Raw genomic sequence first — 15,274 nt, forward strand, 5'->3', positions numbered from 1 at the left:
AGCTAGCTAGTGGGTTCTAACTTGTGATAGGCCTTTGAAGTATATTGTGGTGACTCAGGTGACTGTGAAGACACAACACATTAAGTTATTGTGACTGGGATCAGACATAAAGGTTCAGTGTTCACACAGCCAGCGGCAAAGATTCTCAAAGTAAGATGTCACTTTGCTGGAGGAGCAGTGTGACGTCATGTGAACAATATAAATCAGACCAGTGGAATAAATATAGAGAAAATCCACTTTGAATTGAGATTATTTGTTATTTTAGTTAGATTATGTTTGTAGATGCGGCCCTCCCATTCTAAATGTATCCATATGATGCTCATTAAAATCTGGTTTACTTCAGATATACACGGTGACTGACATGCGACTTTGGTGGCTATGTCAGTTATTAAAACAACCTAAATACCTGGTTTACAGTTTCATCAGGGACGCGTTTAACATGTTGAATCTTGTCCGAGACAACATTCATTGTATGTATGCACTGTTTAAATAATTGGACATGAACACATCATTATGCTGCATAGATTGCAGAAGAGGCTAAGTATGCTTGACATACCATAATGTGCTCATAGTGTTGGATAAAATACATCCTGACTGATGCTTTGTCTGTGCTGACAGTTGATTCAAAGGGGGTGATTACATGTTTAAAATATCAAAGACCTGTAACACAGGTTACAACCTCTGCCACATTATAAAGGGAATGCAGTGTAATTGGAATGTAATGTTTGTGAGACAATGTTTTAATTGCTACGCCCACTCTCTTCTGTGCAGAGCCCGTACGCCACTGTTTTTGAGGCAGGCATCCACCAGATTGGTTCCGACACAGACAGAGCTCCATAATTACACTCCTCTATTCAGCAGCACTGCCTGTGCGTCAGAGCAAACGTCACGTCAGAGCTGCACATGGGGACAGGACATTGGAGAGAGAGAGGGAAGAAGAGGAGGGAGAGCGCTCCTCACAGCTGTGGCGTGTTGTCGCTGCTCACAGGCAGATGTGCTGTCACCTTCTGTATCTCACTTACAAGGTGAAAGATGGAGGGGAAGAAGCTTTGTTCTTCATTGATGTGCGGTGTGAAAGACAGGTCTGTTGTGTTAGAAATGCATGCAGTGGTAGGAGATCTATAGCAGCGTGCAGCCTCCACTCTGAGATGACACATTATTGATTCAGGTCTGCTTTGGCTGGGAGCCCCATATGATTATGAAATACGGCCTAATGATTTAATAAGGTGTCGCTGTGTCTAGTACACGCCGGCTAAAGACTTGATGATTGGTGATGGCACCCCCTTCTCTTTCTGCCTCTTCTTATGTGATGTTTTAGACATTACAGCATCCTCTTTAATGAAAGCACCCACCAGCTCACTAAAAAGACCTATAGGATGATCAAATATTATGTTACCTTTATTTCACTGGACAAAGCAGGTTGTAATCTGCATTATAATCCACATATTCCTCAGTATTAGACAGGAAATGTGCCACTTGAGTGACAACCTCACTTCACAGTAAGGGCACCTTCAGACAGCCTCTTTCTTCATTGATTAACTGTATACAGGTCTACTCATGAAACACCCAGCATAGCAACCAGATGATAATGATGATTATAATGACGACGACGGTGATGATGAGGATGATTATGGCAATTAGAGCCTGTAAATTGATAGCCCCTTATATCTCATTTAGGCACATTATGTGAAGCCAGCTAGCAGATAGATTAAATAACCTCTTTAACGCGGAAGTCTCCTCCACCTCTCCTCCCTCTCTGTCCCCGGTTGTCAGACAAGGACGCTCACAGTCACACCTCGTCCACAGCTCAAGGCGATTCCGCAGAGGGGTGTCACAGAGCGTACTGAACTTTGACCCCCTGCCTGAACAGAAACTAAAACAGACAATTTAACGGAAAACACTAAATCACGTAGCTGTGTCGAGGTGCCCTTGAGCAAGGAACTCCTCTGCTCTGCACCTGACCCTTCCTGCAAGCAGAGCAAAGTAGCATCTCTCTAAAGGGGGGGGGGGGGGGGGGGTCAATGAGGTATCACTTTTATACATGATGTGCTTTGATGCAGGTATCCTCATCATTCCTGCAAGCAGCGTGCGGGACCAGCAGTGCAAGGCTCTCCCATCCTGCCTGTCATTTATTCTGTATCATCCACCCACCCACCCACCCGTCTCATCCACACACAGAGAACATTGTCGAGAGAGAAAGGGAGAGAGTGAGGCTGAGAGAGAGAGAGGGGGGGGGAGAGAGAGAGCAAGAGAGAGAGAGATCCTCCTTGGCACACACCCGTCAGTGTCTCAGTGTGATTTTGACTGACGGGGGATTCTGGAGGAAACACACGGGGAAGGACCGACACACTGTCCTGTTTTCGCTGTCCTGTCTGTCAGTGTTGTCTTGGCCGATGGTTTTCTAGCCTCACCGCCTGTCTGACCAGCTCAGCCTCGGATTTTTACTTGATTTTCTCCCCTCCTTGATTGGCTGATCCGGGGCTGATCCCAGCCAACCTGCGCCGTGGCCGTGGGGCTGTTCAGCGAGCCTTATAGCTGAAGTTGGCACCCGAGATGAGCGCCTGGAGACCCGGGAGTGGGGCTCTCTTCTCGCCGGGGAGAGGGTCTGGGTCGTGGCGGTCCTGCTGGTGGTCGTGGTGGTGGTGGGTGATGGTGATCGGGGTGGCAGTGGGCTCGGGGGATCCCTGGTTGTCCGCGGAGGCATGCCCGTCGTCCTGCTCCTGCAGCAGCACCAGGATCTCCTGCGTGGAACCGGAGGGGGGGATCAATGCTTTCCCGGTCCTGCAGAGCGAGGCGGAGATGGAGAACATCACCGACATGTGAGTGTCACTCATCAGCGTCATTTTTACAGATGGAGAAAAATACGTGCTCCTTAAATCTATACATGTATCATTAGCCTTTATGAAGTAAATGTATTTCCCAACACTTTCAGAATAAAGGAATGCCACCCTTTACCCTCTGCCAGAGGTGTCTGCAGCTGACAGACAAGAACCAGACCCGCTCTAGATTGTATCTAATTTATTTTTAATTAATCTAAATTAAAGGCAAATTTACGGATTAGCCTGTTTGGACATAAATCAAAGTCCTACTGATGAATTCGGCGCGGGTTCGGCTCAAACAGGCATCATTTGTAACCTATATTGCATAACAGGCTCATTGCCATCATGGGGCACATCAGTCTTTTCAACACGAGCGTGGAGAGACAGGCCATTTAAAAATGAAAGCAGCTGCGGCTGATTGACTTTATTCTCACAATTAGCCTAGACAAAGCCCAGTTTGTGTGCGGGCGCGTGCATGTGTGATCTGTGTATGCGCGTGGACAGAGACAGACACCGCTGTCCAAATATTAGCACAGACACTTCCCAAGATGGCCAATATGAGTGTATTTAAATGAACCTCAGGCGCGGAAAAAAATCGATGTGAGAGTCAACATTTTGCTTGTGTTTCAGAGTGTGATAATTCAAGATGTCACAAAATTTCAGTGAGCATTTGAAAGCCACTGTCTCACCCCCTTTTCACTGCCATTCCTTAAAACGTCATTTGGCCCTGAAATAAACGGAGACACGTCATATCTGAGAGCAATTAAACAGGAGATTAAGAAAAGTCATTGCTGCAATATCTCTCCTGGCAGAGATGAACGGCCTTGTTGATAAAGACTTGTCTGAGATGAACTCGGAGAAGCCTTGGCCGCTGCTGAAATGAGCCAGCAGTCTGGTGAAAGACTGACTGGGTGCTTGGCTAATGTAAACAGACAAATTACTGATGACCGCGCGACGGCTAAGTCCAAACGACCTTGCCAAAAAGCAGGCAGATACAGCAGGTTACAGTGTCCACCCTAACTGTGTTAAGTGGTTACACATCCTGATTCTGGGACAGCACTGACTCAATCTAAGGGGCTTTCAATGTCAATGTATATTCCTAAATGGGTTTAAAGTCAAATAGAGTTGTTGATTTCTCATTGTGAAGTCAAACTAATGAGGATTTGTGCCTAAATATCTTTCATTAAAGTGGTTTCAGGTTTTTGTACTAAATAACTGAATGATAAAAATCAATCAAACAAAAAACACTTCCAATTTCATTATGTTGATTATGATTATTATATGATATTTTGTGGGTGTTGTTTCTTTAAGAAATATTAACACAATAGCATCATAAGATAAAGTTGTATTAAAGGCAGTGCAGCCTTTTGTAACCTGTTACAAAAGCCCAGAAAGTATCTATAATACAGACATTTTCCCCACAGTCAGTAAAATTATAGGCTTGGTGACTTAAAGCTATACTCCTCCCTGCACACGCGCACACACATGCAGTGAAATCATCATTAAGCATGATGATAACACAGATATGGTCGTAGTATTTAGCGATGATACCTGAGCACATACTTATCTGCTGACGTTGAAGGTTAAATTGATGATATATAGTAGACTGTTTCCATAAAACACCCTGTCGGAAATGACTATTAGTTTTGTGTCAGTCAGTCAATTTATAGTGAGAGTATTTTTGTGTGTTTAAGAGGAGGCTTCCAAAGAACGAAGGGTTAAATTTACCAGCAACTCTGTCTTTTATCCACTGAAAAATGCTGACATTCTGGGTCAGCTTCTTTAATAATTAAAAGGCATATATCAGATTTTATTCATGTTTTTTCTCCACAGTTTATTTTTCGGTCACTTTGACTTTGTTTGATGGTGGAGGGCAGAGACCAGACAGGAAATGAAGAGAGAGAGAGAGAAAGGATGGAGGATATGCAACAAAGGCACCTGCTGGAATAGGAAATTACATGATGAGTGGTATTGTAGGGCGAGCTTAGACCCTTTCAAGTCCACCGGGGAAAGAACTATAAATGATTTGTAAGGGTTAGATGTTGTCTGTCGATCAGCACATGCATTGACTGAAATGCAGTTATTTGGGTTTAAATTCAGAGTTGTAAAATAAAACGTAAGGACAGAAAACCCTCACAGACTAAAGGCCTTTAAATAGAAATCAATGAATCTAATGAGAGATGTTTTTCTCAGGTGGTCTCTGTATGTCTGTAACATGAAAAGCATCATTTAATGACCTTGTGATTTGGCTAAACATCAGTGAGACTGAGTTTCCTCAGGACAAAGAGCTTACCTGTGACAGTTGCAGCTTGGTCCCTCTGTAGGTGAGATACTCTCAGACATCTGATCTCAAAGATCCATCATTTGAAAAGTATATATTGTTTTCCTGTTCACACAGTTACACTCATTCACTCGAGGGGGTTCACTACAATCGTCTCCTGTTGGCCCTCAAACGGGTCAAGTGCCTTGCTCAAGTGCAGCTGACGGAAGAGAGCTGAGCCTATTTCTCTACATCTAAACACTACACACTCGCCCCTGCAGGGTCATTTATCAGCTGTGGTCCTTCATTTTTTAATTTTGAACTCTGATTATGAGCTTATTATGTTGCTTTGTCTTGTTGAATTGCCTCTGTGTTTGTTTCCTCCTCCCTGCTAACAAATGAGCCTTGTGACACACTCTTGTATCTCCTGACAGCTACATCGCCAACCAGAGCAGCTTCTCCTCCATCAACGACAAAGACCTGCACTACTACAAGAATCTCAGGAACCTGTGAGTCCTTTACAGCATATATTACCAACACAAACACTGGGGCCATGTCATTTATTCAGGGCTATTATCAACAGAAACATTCGCTAGACAAATAGTGATATATGTCTTATTTTTACGTGGCTGTCCTGCTAACCACAACACCAAAGTCTTCAATCACAGGGCCCAAATTTTTGCAGCATTTTATGGGAGACAAAAAAAATCTATCTGGCTTTTTATGGTTCAATATATTAGAAGTATAGATATAGTTTCCCTGTATTCTCTTTCTTTGCTTAGGGGAATGTATTGTTGCTTTACAATCCTGCTGTGTTTATGGTATTGCCCCAGGGTATTTTGTAGTCTTTTTTTATGCATCTGTCTCATTTTGTTTCTTAATTTAAAAAAGAATTGTCGACCAAGCAGCATAATAATTTGTAAAGGAGACACCTCATTTTACAGCCAAAAATTCCATTTTGTAGAGACATTAACACAAAGCATGTTAGGCACTGCAACTTTATATTCTAATAATTGTGAGTGTAGCAGACAAAAACACGGAAACAGGAAGGACGAGTGTTTGAGACAAGATCAAAGACAACTGTGTAATTTATTCAAGAAACGCTGTGATACTATATTTTATAATAAAATTGATAATAATGCTATTTTAATATTTTTATGTCATTAGTTGACTGTCTTGTTTTTTCAAGGCAATATTAAAATCTCTGCTCAGATGAGATCACTCAGTAACATACCATCTGTTTAATACCAGCTTTCATATAACATAATGATGTTGTGTTACAGCCTCACCTCAGCTGATGAGGTCACACACACTCTGCACCTGCACAGTGCTGAGTAATGCGCAGCATGTGGGGATATTACAGACACCTGACACAGGCTTTCTTTTGAGACTTCTGTCATATTTCAGTATCATGTTGCACCGTGGGAAATTTGAGAAAAGGAATGATCTGTAATTTGGACATTTTGCATAGACACCCCTAAATTAGCGAGAGGAAATCTTTATTTTGTACGTAGAACGATGATCTATCCTTACGTGCAGCAGAATGAATTAAAGTCAAAGATCTTGGTCACATTCAGCTACATTACCATTAAGTATGGAAACTCTTGTCTAAACAGATAAATACTAAATATATATTCAGATTCAGTTTTGGGCTGGCATCATTCATTTTAAACTTATTGATAAAAGAGATGAACTGATAATTGGTTTCTTACTGTTTCTCTGGTAGTTGCCTACACAGTTTTAACCGAATACTATAGACATACACTAATTTAATGCTGCTTATACTGCCTAACAGGAGGCTGGATTTTTTTTTTGATGATGATGATGATGATGATGATGATTAAAATGATGCAGTTGATGTCGATTATTTTGAACTGGTCATGATGACGATGACTTGTTTTTGTGACAGGACGGTGACCAACAGCAGGCTCACATACGTATCAAAGCTGGCCTTTCAGAACAACATCAAGCTACAATACCTGTAAGTCAAAACTCAGGCTATACATTCATCACTCACTACTGACATAACAGCCACAGTACAGGTAACCTTTCTGTGACTCTGTTGAGATTTGAATTTAAAAACTAGTTTTCTTGATATTGAGTTTTATCATAATGTAAGTGAGATTTATTAGTAACTTTATCCAGAAAATCAAACACTGTGACAGCTGAGAGTTTGATGGCAAATTAATTCCAGTCCAGGTTCAGCCTGAACAGGATTATAATTGATCTTGGGATCTTGTCAACATAATTAAAGTTTGATTCTTATTATACTAATCAGATGTACTACGTAAGGTTAATTGTCACAGTCCTTAGAGGGGAAAACTTTTAATGAGAAATATAATGCAGGCTTATTGATGCATGTGGAAACGTGCTGTCACTTTCTGTAACATGAACCTTATTCCTTGTTGTGTTGATGTTTTGATCTCATCCCCTGATGTTTGACTTAATTTCCAGGAATCTGAAGGATAACAACCTGTCGTCTCTGTCCTGGAGGATATTCAGACACCTCAACATCTCCTATCTGTGAGTTCAGAGCAGCCTGGATCTGTCTGTTCCTCTCTCTCTCTCTCTGTCTCTCTCTCTGTCTTGTTTACTCCCAGCTTTCACAGTGTGTAGAACATATACAGACAGCATCTTTATGTCACCTGTAGATATGATGTTTTGAAGCATGGAGTTAAGTTTACTGCTGCCTTTAACTTTGGAATTTACTGGAGACAATTATTATTATTTTATGACTTTGATATGAGGCAACTCAGCTGACAGGTGTCAATCATACGGAGCCCTTGTGCATCACTAAAGGCAGACAGACCCCAAACATATTCCCCCTTAAAGTCATATTTTTAAATCACAATAAGCGAGACATTGAGAAACAAAATGCAGTTGAAAAAAGTGAACCTTCCTTTGGTTTCCTCAGCGGTTGAATATAGTTCAATGCTCTTTCATAGAATCATCTTTAATTCCAACTTAATGGAGAAGATTGGTGCAAAACTGTCCATCACGTATGAGGCTGAGGGCAGGTAGCTTAGTTTAGCATATCGTCTGCATATCAGCGCTACCTTGTTTAAGCTAATGAACTCAAAGGTAGAAAAGACATCATAAAACGTGGCTGTTTTTATGAGATTTATAGGCTGAACTTTTTCTTGGCCAGGAGTACCGACTTTCTTGTTGGTCACGGTACCAAAAAGGCCTCCTTCCCCCCAAAAAATACTCAAGCACATTTCAACACAACAACTAAATGATACAGTTTTTTAGAACTGGTTTATTTATTTTACAGAGTTGTTCTACCTGTTACCACCTTGGTACAGTCTTAATGCTAAGCTAAGCTAAGCTAAACGGCTGCTTGTGGTTGATTTATATTTCATTGATAGACCTGAGAGTTAAATAGCTTGACTCTTGACACAAAAGCACATTTCTCAAAAAGTGGAACTATTTCTGTAAGACACACTGACAGTCCTGTGGCAGCTAGCACAAAGTTACAGTTAACGTTTTTTCCCCAAATTTAAGTCACTCTCGCCTACTACTCATTGGTTTTGACAGTTCGTGACTTTTGTGTGTGTGTGTGTGTGTGTAGAATCCTGTCAGGGAACCCTCTGCACTGTTCCTGTGAGAACATGTGGATCAAGCTGTGGTTGGGAGAGGAGGCAGACACTCAGGAGCTGCGCTGCATCGAGGACGGAGGAGGACGCAAGCTGCTGTCCAGACTGACACTACCTAACTGTGGTGAGGACATGCACGCACACACAGACACACACAGACACACGAAAGAAGGGCCTGGAAAAGTCATTCCCAAGTTGTGGCAGAGTGCAAAGTGCTGGAGGAAAAACAGTAATCCCGCTGGTTTCCTCTACAAGAGAGAGATTTTCCAAATCTCTGTTTTGATTGTGTGTGTGCTTTCATGTGCCAGACACATCTGTTTTTATGTATGAGTGCTTAGTTTGTTTAAGTGTTGGACAAACGCTTCATAAATTCTGTTATTATAAAAACACACATGCTAAGTTTTGCCAGTACTCAGGGGAGGATGAAAAACAGAAGGGTGAAGTCTGTTTTTAAATCAAATAATAAAATGTATGCATCAACCAGAGTCGTTGCAGTAATCGCTCATATATACCTGCTGTATGTGGCTACAGCAGAGATGCTGCACACACTGTATTTCACTTACACACTGCTTAGCTCTGTATCTTGTAATTTCCCCAGACACTTAGCAGAGGAAAAGCTACAATTTCTTACACATGAGCAGGCAAACAAATGACCAAATGAAGGCAAGCATGCACACTCAGATCCTTGCTTTTAACGAGGACTCAGATAGTAGTTTGGTTTCTGCAGGGTGCTACTAGAAAGACGCTAAAAAGGCCGACGTTTTCTCTGTGCTGGTGGATTCTTCTCTTATGATGCAAAGTGAGCCTCCAGATGGAGGAGAGCGGCATGTGTGACCTGTGGAGAGGTGTTTGAGTGAGTTTATGCCATGGTTGTAGGTGTAGAAGGGTCACTGTGCAGGGCATTATACAAGCAGAAAGATAGGATACTGAGAGGTGCACTGACACACAGATGACATCATCGAGTCTCAGAGATGCTGAGTGGAGAAAATTCGCTGCATGTATCACAGTAAAATGAAGTGTTATAAAGACCATCTGCTCCTCGTCCTATAGCACCGCTGACCTGCTGTCATGCAGCAGATCTCATTTCCTTTTTCTCCTTAATCATCAAATTCTAACAAAGGAAGTATTTCTGCACTTATGGAAAGATGCGCTTTAAAAGACATTTTCCACAGAGTTAATTGACCAGAAAATGTTTCATCTTTAAGTCTTCAAACCGTAAAAAAACTGATATGAGTGAATAGAGTTTTTACAACGCAACTGTAATGTCAAGCTAACCAGCAAGCTAACCGTCCTGTCAGTCCTACACAGACTATCACTGACCACAAACCTTTTATGTACTTTTTATTGGAGAGTTAATCAAGCTTGGGTGTATAAATGTCAGCAGGTAATTGACACTTCAATCTTCCCTTCTTCTTCTTCTTGTTTTTTTGTGAGCCTCTCTATTTGGACTCCCTTCTTTCATACACAGGGATAGATAACAGCTTTAACCGCCTCTGAAAGCCTGAGCCTGACCTGCTGTGATTCTCTGAAGACAAATCTGTTCACGCTCAGCCTGGATTTGTAGGTTTTTATGAGCGCTAATCCGGCTAAAATTGACATTCAGTTATAATTTAGAGCTTGAGCCTGACCAAAGCAAACAAATGAGATGCAGATTGTTCCTGCCTTTGGGCCAATAAGACCAGTCAGATGCAGTTTGTTACTGATTGGAGTGAACATAACGGAATCTTCACATCTGATTTAAAATGATAAAACACAATAATAGCAATCAGAAAAGCTTGAAAGGCCTCCATTGAAATATAATCTAATTTTTCCTCTGATAAGCAGGAACACAAGTCTCGTAGTATTTTGACCTCCCTGTTGTTGACAGAGCAAATAATCTGCTCATAAATAGCTCAGGGGCAGGCAGTCGGGACGAACAAGCAATATGTTAGCTAGCAGGAAGCTAACAATGTCATTGATAACTCTATTGATCCGTCCCCTATGTCTACCGTCCATTAGCGGCAGTTATTTTTGGCATTAGCACAGTTACAGCAGGGCCCCTGGAGAGGTGGGCAGGGGACCCCCTGGCAGGGTGAAATATGAGGAGGAGGACAAGAAGCAGCAGGGGTGCCAAACGATGCCCCGGGGCTAACAGTGATACACCAAAAGACCTCTCAGTCTGTCCCAACTGTTGGCCTTTTGCTCTCTCTGTCACGTTTTCTTGCTATCTTCTGCCATCTATGTATTCCATGTGTCTGTCTGCTTGCATGTAAAACTGTCTGTCCCTCTGTCTGCCTGAGCATAACTGAGCGACACATGAGGAAGGCACAAAGCAGAGGAAGTGCCCAATGATGCCCTCAGGCTGACACTGATCTCTCAGGCCACCCGCATATGCCCCTCTCTGTCTGTCTCTCTCTGTGGACTGTTTACTGCTGGAGCTCCGCCCCAAAAGCCTGGCACTGTTCCCACTGCTGAACTTTACAAAGCCTTAGTGAAAATGACTACAGTCCCATGCTTGTGCAATGTGAAATGAAAGGAACTGTGTCACTCAACAAATATGTCGGGGTCCAAACAGCTGCAGGTATCAAAACACACCCACCTAGTTGTTTGTTAATGAGAGGATTGAAAAAATTGCAGTTCCTTGAGTGGCCCTTTATTATAAATTGTTTGGTACATAAAACAATTTTGGTATCTATATCTAATTTCTTTGTTCTTGGACACTATATGGGAGGTATTTTTCTTTATAAAACGCGCCCATTATTATACATGTATTAAGTACAATTATGCATAATTAGGGGCGTGGTCACTTTGTCTGACAGGTGGATGCTCGTAGCTGTCAGCTAATTCAGTCACTGAACTTAATCTCTCGGCCGTGTTTGTGTTGTTAGTGGAGACTTTTACGTACTAATACGAACAATTATTATCGCTTACTGTACGGTTCAGTGAACTGACCGGCTACGAAGTCTACAGGTACCTGGCTTGTTAGCTCGCTCTGATTAATTTATTTGTTGTATGCTGTTTGGCGCAGATGAGACGACTGGAAAAGGGTTTTAAGTTACCTAACCGGCCTGTTTCTGCCGGTTACACCCGCCGTTCTCCCTCCTAGCGGATATGTGGGCAAGCATGCGGTGAGTACGCTTCTTCCGACTAGCTACCACCACAAACAGAGTCTCATTCTGTGGGTGACTCTGCAGCTTATTAGATCATTCATAGCTAATTAATTAGCCACTGCTACAGACCGTTTAGCTAACTTTAAGTCAACTCTCCGTTCATCCCCAGCGCGACCCTTCCGTTTAAATATGGTCAAATACAATAGTGTAAATACTGTCTTCATCCGTCTCCCTTTCTCTCTGTCTGTCTGTACATTTGTTCGGCTGGAATGATCAGGTTCATGTCCCTTTGTCAGAACTCACTTTCTGCTCTGACTAATCAAGTATTTTTTTTCGTCTGCTTTCATCTTCCCCTTTCTAACCTCGGTCTCCTTTATGGGAATTATTTGAAATTTGAATTTACATATCTGTCTGTATTAAACTTTCTTCGCTCTTTCAGTGAATATATGTGAAACGCAGGAGGAGCACGTAGGCAGGGGCTGAAGCAGTATGTGGCAGTACAGAGCAAAGAGGCCAGATGGCTCGTCCTGTGTTTGTGGGCAGTAAAGCTATTGTGTGAATATCTTATAGAGGCTGAGGCAGGGAGACCACACATTTACGTGTAAGATAAGAAGTTATTAAACAAGAGAAATGAGCGATAGGGCCTAATACTTAACTTAAAATCAACACAGGAGTGAGAAAGCACAAAGAAAATCAACTCAGTGCAGATTGACAGACTCATTAGCACCGTGTCTTGTAGCCCTGATGTTTTACAAGGTTGTTTAGTTTTTAGAAGGTAGTGTTGCCACCCACCGACGTTTGGCCCCTCTAGAGATTTTAGGGCATGCTGCTGTCATTTTAGCAGTTTGTAAACACGGATTCAAGCTGAAAAATTGCTGGAAAGGGCAGGTTTCTGGCTGTTTTATTGCTTCAAATGCGGAGGAAAAGTTGTTGTACAGAGATAGAATACTAAGCAAGATTTTGTAATTATCAGTTGTCTTATATAGCCTGAATGATGCACAGCTGAACCTGGGTGGAGGTTAGGGGCGAATCTATCTTTGATGCAGGAAGCTCAACTTTATTACCCTTTAATGATGTGTTGCTAACTAAAACGTAGCAGTTAGAGTTGCTTTGTGTTAATATTGAAGAACTTGAGAGTTTAAAACGATTTGCATTCAACAGTAAAAACGTTTAACATAGTTTTTGCAAAAATTGGGTACTATTATTACTGAATTATTATTCTAGTCTGGCAAACAGCCTTTGAATCTCAGCCCATCAAATCCAGAAAATTCACTTTGAACCAAAGGAAAACTGGATAAATATGTTTATATTTCAAGTCGGTTGGGAGTATATAAACCTTAATACTAAATCATCTGCCAGTAAAACTGACATGTAGCTCAAACTGCTTGTAGAGTCAAAGCGGTCCAGTTGACAACTTGACTGACAACTACATTGGGCAGAAAATCAATAATCTATAACAGATTCTGGGTTTTGACGCTGCTTAGCCAGTCGTGCCTCCCATCTCTCCCTATTCCTCTGCATTCTTTGAGCAGAAATCATTTTGCAAATCCCTTTCATAAGGCACTGACAGCCTCCACTGTGTCTGAACAGAAAAATACAGAGGCGAACTCAGGGACGGATTTTGTGTAGTGTCACTGTCTAGCACATTTCATTCCCTCCCTGTTGTGTATTTTGTTGAAAGTTTCTCCTTCTCTCGCCTTCTTCTGCCTCTCGTCACAAGCGCTGGAGCCTTACATAATAAATGTGAGGCTTCTCTAAACACCGATGTGGACGTGTCTTTTGTGGCCTATAACAAGAGCCGATCACAACGACACCTCCAACAATGACTTTGAAGTGTGCTGCGGCGTATTGTGGCGAGGTTTAAAGCCAGAGAGCAGCGGATGTTTTCCTTTTAAATATGAGCTGCGAGCAGCTTTTCAGCGCCACATCACCGGGGGCATATCCCCGATGCTGTGCCTGTAATTCACAGCCCATTCACAGCACATGCTCCTGGTGAATGAAGGCACTCTGGAGTCGAGGAGTCACAGAGAGTGAAGGACTGGCATGTTCTCAGTGCTAATGTAAAGTATTCTACACTGAGAGGACCAGATTTTCCTACATTTGCAATTGTCTCTACCTGTAAAAGTCATTGTTTGCATAAATGAAGGTCATGCAGTGACAATGAAATCTAAACATGGTGTCTTGTAACACAAAGTAAGTGAAGACATCAGATAAAATGCAAATTAATCAAATTTATACTCATGTATTTCCAGATGTTTGTCATGGGATTGTAAGATTCATGTAAAACTAGCACGGCACTCTGATAGCGCCAACCTCCACCAAGGACAATCGTCCAGTATGATGCAAATCTGCTGGCACAGACACTATGTCTTGATGCACTAGTTTGATTCACTATTACAGGTTAGTGAGTATGATTAAGTCCAACAAGTTTATGTAGTTTTTTCCTTGGTGCATGCTTTAACCTTCCACCAAGTTTCATAAAAATCAGGCCGCTAGTTTTTATGTAATCCTGCTGATAAACAGACAAACAAGTGGCACAGAAAACACAACCTTACGTAAACCTTAATAAACCCTACTGGTAGATGTAACAAGGATCATAGACATGAAGCTTCATTGTGTCACTTTGAGACAAATCCAATCAAATCTAGCGAGCAGCTCCCTTTGAAAATGTGAGTGAGATACTTTAGGTTTTCATGACACGTTTCCCATTCACCTTCCTTTTAGCATGAAGGACTGAGCTGCATGCAGGTGGGAAAAAAATCCTGTTTTGCCCTGTCATTACAAATCAAGTGAGGCGTGTAATCAATGACTGCATCTGAGAAGTGGCATGTTTTTTTATGAGTCGGAAGTGACTCTTTTTGGACGAGTAGGTGGATGACTAAGAGTTCAGGTGCAGTGACACAAACAGAAAGCTAACCACGCCCCTTATTGTGAAACTTAAAGTATTAATATCTAAAAATATACACCTGTACAGTCTACCAACTGTAAACACACTTTTTTTAAACCACTGACAGGCTCAGATTGTTATTTAAGGTGTCAACATTTTGGAAAAGATTCTTTCAGAGACAGACCCATGTTTCCAATGCTTTCTTTCTGCAACAGCTCACCCCTTCCAAGATTTCACAGACACTATGTCTTTGGCTAAACAAAAATGATCTTTCTCGTTAACGACAAAGTTTATCTCTTTAGTGATCCTTTCCTTGAAGATATAATCTCAAGATTTTCATTTTAATATGTCTGTTAAGTCACAGAATGAGGTAACACAACAGTGATTGAGCCTATGGCCCACTGATGAAAGCCTTAGCATTTGCAGTATTACAGACTGGGTGTCTGGTGAGACTTTCACGGAAAAAATCACAAGTGCCACCCAGTTAGTGACGCTGCTGGTCTGCCAGAGACAGTAGGCGGAGCTAAGCGGCTGCTTTTCTGGTCTCTTCAAGCATCTACTATGGCTGAACAAACGACCGTCAGTGAGGAAAATCAAGAGTTACAACCATAACAAAGTGAGCC

General features: G+C 41.9%; 1 protein-coding gene across 1 annotated transcript in view; it reads left to right on the top strand.

The window, feature by feature from the left end:
- Nucleotides 1–2,198: 2,198 nt before the first annotated feature.
- ntrk2a (neurotrophic tyrosine kinase, receptor, type 2a) overlaps nt 2,199–15,274 on the top strand; it is a 95,690-nt gene continuing 82,614 nt past the window's right edge. Inside the window, exons 1-5 of the mRNA XM_069683634.1 lie at nt 2,199–2,819; nt 5,514–5,588; nt 6,989–7,060; nt 7,534–7,602; nt 8,651–8,799. Of these exons, the coding sequence (XP_069539735.1) occupies nt 2,554–2,819; nt 5,514–5,588; nt 6,989–7,060; nt 7,534–7,602; nt 8,651–8,799 (631 nt within the window). The 5' untranslated portion in view covers nt 2,199–2,553. The remainder of the gene's footprint in view (nt 2,820–5,513; nt 5,589–6,988; nt 7,061–7,533; nt 7,603–8,650; nt 8,800–15,274) is intronic.

The sequence above is a fragment of the Semicossyphus pulcher genome, unplaced genomic scaffold, assembly GCF_022749685.1.
Source record: "Semicossyphus pulcher isolate SPU_LCO1_2020_fin unplaced genomic scaffold, fSemPul1.0.p SCAF_6, whole genome shotgun sequence".
NCBI lineage: Eukaryota > Metazoa > Chordata > Actinopteri > Labriformes > Labridae > Semicossyphus > Semicossyphus pulcher.